We start from the raw sequence: 8,403 nt of genomic DNA, 5'->3' as shown, positions 1-8,403 counted from the left end.
CTACTATAAGTAAATAAGTATCTATAAATATATAAGTATATATTTTATATATATAAAATATATAAGCTTACATATAAGTATATATATTTATATTAGTATATATAAATATATAAGTATATTTAAGTGTATATAAGTGTAATATATTTATAGTTATGTACACTTATATATAAGTATATAAGTGTACATAACTATAAATATATTAATTAGTATAAGTAAATTAAAATAGACTACATTAATAAACTAATAAATATAAATAATTAATAGAAATATTATAAATATATCACTAAAATTAAATATATATATTTATTAATAAAAATAAGCGCTGTTAGCATAAATTACTAAATTAAATCATGACTATGATTAATTGAGAGATTATAAATATGTCACTAAATTTGTTTTTAACATTTTCTTCCGGATTTTCTTCTTTCTTGATTCTTATCTTGATCTTAATCCTTATTTTCATCCTGATTTCCTGCTTGATTTTCTTGATTCCTTTCTTTCTTAATTAGTTTGATTTTCTTGGTTTTCTTCTTGATTTCCTTCTTGATTTTCTGTTTTCTCCTTCAGTCAGCTTTGTAAAACTTTATCCTGACGTGTTATAATCCACCTGGAATTCCCGATGTTTTCCCTTTCCCTCACCCCAGGACCTTTGCCCAGAACTGCAGGAACATCGAAGTGTTGAACCTCAATGGTTGTACCAAGATCACGGACGCGTGAGTCAAACTCTTCCCTCCTCCCTGGCTGCCACAAAAGCCAGGCCTGGGAATGGGGGAGGTTTTCCATGCAATCATGCAATGGTTTGGCTTGGGAGGACCTTAAATCCCATCCCATCCCACCCCTGCCATGGCAGGGACACCTCCCACCATCCCAGGTTGCTCCAAACCGCATCCAACCTGGCCTTGGGCACTGCCAGGGATGCAGGGGCAGCCCCAGCTGCTCTGGGCACCTGTGCCAGGTTCCATCCTCACCCCACCCTGCCCATCCCGTGGATTCCTGTGGCCTGGCATGAATCCATTGCAGGAGTTGTCCCCCTGTGTCTCTTCCAGCACCTGCACCAGCCTCAGCAAGTTCTGCTCCAAACTCAGGCACCTGGATTTGGCTTCTTGCACCTCCATCACCAACCTGTCCCTGAAAGCACTCAGGTAGGAGCTGGCAGCAGGGATTTTCCATGGAATTTTAGAACCATTAAGGCTGGAAAAGACCTCTGAGATCCTGCAGCCATCCCAGCATTCCCTCTGGAGCTGGGCTCTGCCCAGTGTCCCCTGCTGGCTGTGGGGCTGCTCTGTGGCTCCCAGAAACGGGAACAGCAGAGCTTCTGGCTTGGAGCAGGATTTCTCCTGAGGCTTTCCATGTGTGTCCCTGTGTCCCCAGCGAGGGATGCCCGCTGCTGGAACAGCTCATCATCTCCTGGTGTGACCAAGTGACCAAGGACGGGATCCAGGCGCTGGTGCGGGGCTGCGGGGGGCTCCGGGCCCTGTCCCTCAAGGGCTGCACCCAGGTACAGCTGGAAAAGTGGCAGTGGGCACAGCTGGGGTGTCCTGCTGCTCCTCAGCGTGTGGGCATGGGAATTCAGGGGTTTGAGTTATTCCCTTCTCCAAAATCCCCACGGTGTTGGAGATCAGGTGCTGGCGTGGAAGTTTTTCAACAGCCCCGAGGAGTGGGACAGGGAATAAATCACTTGTGGAGCTGGAGAATCTTTTTATCCTGATTTTCCTTTTCCCACTGATCCTTTGGAGGAGATCACTGTGATCCATGGGCAGATCTGGGCTGGGGGGGTTTCATGGCAGTCCTTTCCTCTGGCTGCTCTGCTCCTGATGGGGAAAAAAGCAGGCGCACTCCTGGTGCTGCTGCTCCTGTGCTGCATTTCCCTCCTCCCCAGGGGAAATCCCCATTCCCTGCTGTCCCAGCTTTAATTCCCAGATCCCAGTGCTCCCAGTTCCCATCCCTGTGGTTTCTTTTCCAGCTGGAGGACGAGGCCCTCAAGTTCATTGGTGCCCACTGTCCTGAGCTGGTGACCCTGAACCTGCAGACCTGCCTGGTGAGTGGCACTGCCAGGATTCCCTGCTGGAATGCTCTCCATCCCCCTGCCCACGGGGCGCTTGGCACCAGCAGCTCCTTGGTGGCACCTCAGGGGCACTGAGCCCCACACCTTTGCTGGCTCACGGATGTTTCCCTCTTCCCTCTGAGCTTGTCTGTGGGATGAGCTGGAAAAATCCTTCCCATCAGGCTGGGCTGGTTCTGCCAGGCCTCTCCTCTGGTCCCTGTGCAGAACTGAGCCCACAAAGACACCTCTCCTGTGCACAGAAAGGCCCTCAACCAGCTCTGCAGTGCCAAAAATGTGTGTTTATGCCGAAAAATAGATTTTTTTTTGCATAAACACACATTTTTGGCATGGGCTCTCTGTCTGTGCCATTACAGTCCAACATAGGAGCAGGGATGGATGGACCCCCTGTGTCCAGGGGTGGGATTGGATGGACCCCCCCATGTCCAGGGACAGGGATGGACAGACCCCCTGTGCCCATGGACAGGGATGGACAGACCCCCTGGGTCCAGGAACACAGATGGACAGACTCCCTGTATCTTTCCAAGCGAGAATTACAAATCCCTACAAGACTCCCAGCACGTTCCCCCATCCCTCACTGGGTCCAGCTCCAAGACATTTCCCTCCAAATCCCTTCCCTGAAATTCCCAAAACCAGCAAGGTTTATCCTCTTTCTGCTGCTTCTCCATAACAATTTTGGAGTTAAACATTTCCATAGCAATTTTGGGGTCGAAACATTTCCATAACAATTTTTGGACCAAAAAGAGCTGGAATTTGGAACTGGGAGAGACAAATCCTACCTGGATTGAGACAGCTGTGCTTTCCCTGGTAGCAAATCACAGATGATGGGCTCATCACCATCTGCAGGGGCTGCCACAAGCTGCAGTCCCTGTGTGCTTCTGGCTGCTCCAACATCACCGACGCCATCCTCAACGCCCTGGGACAGAACTGCCCGCGCCTCCGGTGAGTTCTGCCAGCACTTCCCCCATGGAACACTCAGCAGATGCTCCAGGTGGTCCCTGAGCCATTTCACCCCCTCAAAGGTTTTCCCATTCTGAGCTTTTTTCCAGGTGGTTGTGATTTTTGGGTTGTCCCCAAATTCTTGGGGTTTAAAAGAGGTCCCAGCGTGGTGCCCACAGGTTCCGTGTGTATCCATGAGGAAAGTTTGGGATTGGGTGAAGCTTTCCTGAGGTGCAGAAACTCAACCAGGACAAATCCCACCCCAAACTCCAGAGGAGGAATTCCAGTTTTCAGCTTCTTTTTTATACCTCTGTCAGGATCAGGATTGAAGGCACTTGGGATGATGGTTCAGGTTCAAACTCAGGTGTTTATTATTTATTGTCAACGTTACAGTCTCACAGCAGCGAGTTCTGCAGTCTTTCATTAGCAGGGCACAAAATGGCCAACTGTCTCTTGTTACAAGGTCTTTTAAGGCTAAACTATCCAATTAAGAAGTGACTCCTAAATTATTTTCCCTTTTAACCCAATAACTGATCACTCAGAGTCTTCACTGTGGACTTTCCTGTCCAGTTACAAAGTACCACCCAAACCCATGGAGAAGAAGGAAGAAGAACAACCAGCCTCCACCCTAAAACCTCCATCTTGCTTATATTTGTTACTATATTCTAAAACCCCAAACTCTAATTTTCTACCCTGTGATGTTACACACTTCTAACCAACTCCACACCACAATCCCAGTGCTGTCAATCAATTTTGGCAGCTTCTCCACAGCCTCAGGTCAAATGCAGTGTTCTCCTGGCAGTCAGAATCTGTCAGCACAGAAAACACAAAAATTCTCAGCATCCAGAACTCCATAGCAGAGCTTCTGGCTTGGAGCAGGATTTCTCCTGAGGCAAACGAGCTTTTTATGTGTGTCCAACACGGAAAGAACTCCAACACCAGAATTCCTTCTCATTGAGGTGTCGAATCCCAGAGCAGCTCCATGAGGACGTGGGGTGTCCCCTGGGCAGGGGGTGGGACTGGGGGGGCTCCAGAGGTCATTCCCAGTCCTCTCCTGGGCTCTGGGGGCTCCCCCAAGGTTCTCTCCTTGTGTCCTGCAGAATATTGGAGGTGGCGAGGTGTTCCCAGCTGACCGACGTGGGCTTCACCACCCTGGCCAGGGTAAGAGGCCCTGCTCCTCCTCATTCCCCTCCTGCTTTTCCTTCCTTTTCATGGCAAAAAAATACCCCAGGAGGTTTGGGAAAACTTTGAATTTGGGTGGAAGGTTAGTTAAAGTCCAAAAATTCAATTTTATGGGATCTTTGGTAACATCCTGGCTTGCACACCTGGGAGGATTTACATCCAAACCACGGGAAATGTTAAATATTTTAGTTATAAACTTTACTGGTTTGTCTGAATTTAACTCCCTTTACTCTCCATGATTAAAAAAATCCCTTCAATGAGTGAAATTTCCTTTATTATCCTTCAGAAACTTTGTAAGCTTTCCTTCCAGTTGTGGTATTTCATGGAGAAACACTTTAATTTTTAAAGCAAACTATCTTTGTGGTGCTATATTTCTATTTCTATTTATATTTATATTTGCATTTATATTTATATTTGCATTTATATTTATATTTAATTTATATTTGTAATTGTATTTGTTTTAGTTTAGTTTTTAGTTTTATTGTATATTTGATTGTGTGCTTATATTTCTATTTATTGTTTCTGTATTTGTATTTATAATATTTATATTTAATATACTATTTATATTTACAACATCATGCATTTATATTTATTCTGTTTATAATTTTTATATATTTCTATTTGCTGTCTGGGCTTCACACTCACCACGGATGTTTGGAATTCTCTTTATTCCTAGAATTGCCATGAGCTTGAAAAAATGGATCTGGAAGAGTGTGTCCAGGTAGGAATGCCACCTCAGGCTGTTTCTCTTGCAGCAGTGTGGAAAATTGGTGGAAAATTAAGAGATTTTCTCCAAATCAGGATTTAATGTGGAATCCTGAGCAGGAAGAGTGGCTGGATTTGGAGAGGAAAATGTTGGGAATGAGGTTTTATCCTTGGTTTGGGTTCCATGGGAACGCTGCTGTAAATAAGAAATATTTAATAGTGAGAGATCCTGGGTCAAATAATGGATTTGTGAGAGAAAAACCAGATTTTTGTTGGGAAAATCCCAGAGAAAAATCTTATCTTACTAAAAATAATGGGAGTTCCCCCTGATTTGGAAAAGCATGGGGAAAATTCTGAAACAGCAATGATTTGGGGGGATTGAAATTAAACTGGGCTGAAGCATTTCCAGGGAAAAGGATGGAATTGACTCAAAATTCCATTAAAAAACCTCCAAGCCCGAGGGTAGAGACAAAGGGAATGGGATTCCTGGAAGTTAAGGAAGTTAAAAACAATCCAGTGATGCCTCTGCACCCCAGCTCTCCAAGGGCAGGAGGTGATTTCCATGAGGATTCCTGAGGGGTTGTGAGGAAATCTCATGGATTAGGGAAAATCCTGCAGTTTTGCTTTGGTAGAAGAGAAAAAAAAAAACCCAAATCCTTGTGCCCAGCACCAACATGAAAGGGATTTTCTTTCTTTTCCAGATTACAGACAGCACACTAATCCAGCTTTCCATACACTGTCCACGGCTGCAGGTCCTGGTGAGTATCCCAAGGGACACTTCCAGCATTTCCTTTCTCCAAACAAAGGGATTTTAAACACTCCCTGACTTCACAGTTGGAAGAATTCTGCTGCAAACCTGACCCTGAGGAACCTCTTACCCCATCCCTGCTGCTTGCAGGAATCCCAGCCCAGGCCCCCACAGGGAAAGGGTTGTGGGGATTCTCCCAGGAGCAGAATTCCAGGTGGGATCTGCCTGCACAGGAGCTGCCAGTCTGTCTGTGGGAGAGGAACCTGCAGGAGTGCTCGCTGCCTCTGGGAATCCTTTGGGGCTGAATCTCTGGGAATTTGGTCCCTGTCACCCCTGGGGTTGTGCCATGAGGGATCCTGTCCTGGGGGATGTGGGTTCTGCAGTGCAGTCATCCCTCAGGAAAGGCAGCTCCAGCTCCTGCTCAGGCCCTGCTTCCTCCTCGAGGACTTCCGAGGTGAATCCCCCTGAAAATCCACACCAAAGAGGGACCATCGTGTTCCTGCTGCTTCTTGGAGCTGGGACAGGGCCCTTCCCATGGTGGGTGAGGCCTCGGGTGTCCCAGAGGTGGGTTCTTGCCTAGCTCAGCTGTGCTGGAATTTCTGTGCCACCCTGAAGATCATCCTGTTCCCATGGCAGGGACACCTTGCACTACCCCAGGTGCTCCAAGCTCTGCCCAGCCTGGCCTTGAACGCTTCAGGGATCCAGGGGCAGCCACAGCTGCTCTGGGCACTCTGTGCCAGAGCCTGCCCACCCTCCCAGGCAGGAATTTCCCCTTCCAGCTGGAAATTTTCCCTTTCCAGCACATCCCTGCTCAGAAACCCACAGAGCCCGGGAGTGAGCACAGCCCAGCCCAGCCCCGCCAACCACCGACCATCTTCCCACCTCCAGCGAGCTTCTGGCTGGTTTGGGGCTGTCAGGAGCTGGGTTTAACCTGTTTGGGGACAGAGTTTAACCCTTCTGGGGACAGAGTGTAACCCCTCTGTGTGGGGACAGAGTTTAACCCTTCTGTCTCGGGACAGAGTTTACCCCCTCAGTTTGGGGACAGAGTTTAACCCTTCTGTCTCGGGACAGAGTTTAACCCCTCTGTGTGGGGACAGAGTTTAACCCTTCTGTCTCGGGACAGAGTTTAACCCCTCAGTTTGGGGACAGAGTTTAACCCTTCTGTCTCGGGACAGAGTTTAACCCCTCAGTTTGGGGACAGAGTTTAACCCCTGTGTTTGGGGACAGAGTTTAACTATTCTGCCTGGGGACAGAGTTTGACCCCTGTGTTTGGGGACAGAGTTTATCCCACTGCGAGCTGATCACGGACGACGGGATCCGTCACCTGGGCAACGGCGCCTGCGCCCACGACCGGCTGGAGGTGATCGAGCTGGACAACTGCCCCCTGATCACCGACGCCTCCCTGGAGCACCTCAAGAGCTGCCACAGCCTCGAGAGGATAGAACTGTACGACTGCCAGCAGATCACGCGGGCCGGGATCAAGAGACTCAGGGTGAGCAGGGGCGGGGAGGAGCTGGGATGGGGAGGGTTAATCTACAAGGAGGAGCTGGGATCGGGAGGGTATATCCATAGGGATGGAGAGGAGCTGGGATGGAGGAGGAGCTGGGATAGGGAGGGTTTATCCATAGGGATGGAGAGGAGCTGGGATGGAGGAGGAGCTGGGATAGGGAGGGTTTATCCATAGGGATGGGGAGGAGCTGGGGTGGAGGAGGAGCTGGGATGGGGAGGGTTCATCCGTGGGATGGGTTTATCCATAAGGAGGAGCTGGGATGGAGAGAGTTTATCCATAGGGGAGGAGCTGGGATGGGGAGGATTCAGCCATGGGGAGGAGCTGGGATTGTGGGGGTTTATCCATAGGGAGGGTTTATCCATGGGGAGGGTTTATCTATAGGGAGGAGCTGGGATTGTGGGGGTTTATCCGTGGGGTGGAGCTGGGATGGGGAGGAGCTGGGATTGTGGGGGTTTATCCATAGGGAGGAGCTGGGATGGGGAGGGTTTATCCATGGGGAGGGTTCATCCATAGGCAGGGCTGAGTTCCCATCACTTGGTGCTCGTGCTCAGCAGAGTTGTGAGAACCGTCAGATCCCTCATGCTGGGAGGGAGCCCTGTGAACACCACCAGAGGAGGGAATTACCAGGGGAGGGAGCCGAGGTTCTGAGGCAAACCCCGAAATGGCCACGTTTGCCCTTGCAGACCCACCTGCCCAACATCAAAGTCCACGCCTACTTCGCCCCGGTGACCCCCCCGCCCTCGGTGGGCGGCAGCCGACAGCGCTTCTGCAGATGCTGCATCATCCTATGACACTGGAGCCTCCTCCCGGCCAGCTGGGGCTGGAACCACGCCTGGGAATTCCCCAGATCTCCAGAACCTTGGAGGAAAAGCGCCCCCAGTGTCATTTGCCAGGGCCAGTGAGCAGGGCTGGGCTGCCCCGCGGCCCCCCACACACCCCCTGTGATCCCGGCGGGATGAGGGACTGGGGATGGAGCTGCAGCTGGGCCTGGCTTGGCCTGATCCTGACCCCTTCCTGGGAATCCCTGGGAGCAGCCCTGGCAAGGAGGGGAGGGCTCCCAGCCTGCAGGGACTGATGCTGCTGGTGAGGTTGGAAAAGGAACTGTGAGATCCTTGAAGTGGGGAGAGGGGAGAGGAGAGGAACACGTGCAGAGGGAAAAACTCCAACAAAACCTGGAAACCCCAACAAACCTGAGAACCCCAACAAAACCTGGAAACCCCAACAAACCTGGAAACTCAAACAAAACCTTAAAATCCC

The 8,403-nt window shown here is 49.6% G+C and overlaps 1 protein-coding gene across 1 annotated transcript in view; it reads left to right on the top strand.

Annotated features, from left to right (window-relative positions):
* FBXL20 (F-box and leucine rich repeat protein 20) overlaps positions 1-8,080 on the top strand; it is a 28,630-nt gene extending 20,550 nt beyond the window's left edge. The window contains exons 6-15 of the mRNA XM_005430382.2: positions 645-713; positions 1,047-1,142; positions 1,372-1,498; positions 1,964-2,038; positions 2,874-3,004; positions 4,102-4,162; positions 4,860-4,904; positions 5,590-5,646; positions 6,916-7,128; positions 7,830-8,080. Of these exons, the coding sequence (XP_005430439.2) occupies positions 645-713; positions 1,047-1,142; positions 1,372-1,498; positions 1,964-2,038; positions 2,874-3,004; positions 4,102-4,162; positions 4,860-4,904; positions 5,590-5,646; positions 6,916-7,128; positions 7,830-7,937 (982 nt within the window). The 3' untranslated portion in view covers positions 7,938-8,080. The remainder of the gene's footprint in view (positions 1-644; positions 714-1,046; positions 1,143-1,371; positions 1,499-1,963; positions 2,039-2,873; positions 3,005-4,101; positions 4,163-4,859; positions 4,905-5,589; positions 5,647-6,915; positions 7,129-7,829) is intronic.
* Positions 8,081-8,403: the final 323 nt, after the last annotated feature.

The sequence above is a fragment of the Geospiza fortis genome, unplaced genomic scaffold (assembly GCF_000277835.1).
Source record: "Geospiza fortis unplaced genomic scaffold, GeoFor_1.0 scaffold992, whole genome shotgun sequence".
Lineage (NCBI taxonomy): Eukaryota > Metazoa > Chordata > Aves > Passeriformes > Thraupidae > Geospiza > Geospiza fortis.
This window is presented reverse-complemented; position numbering and strand designations above follow the sequence as displayed.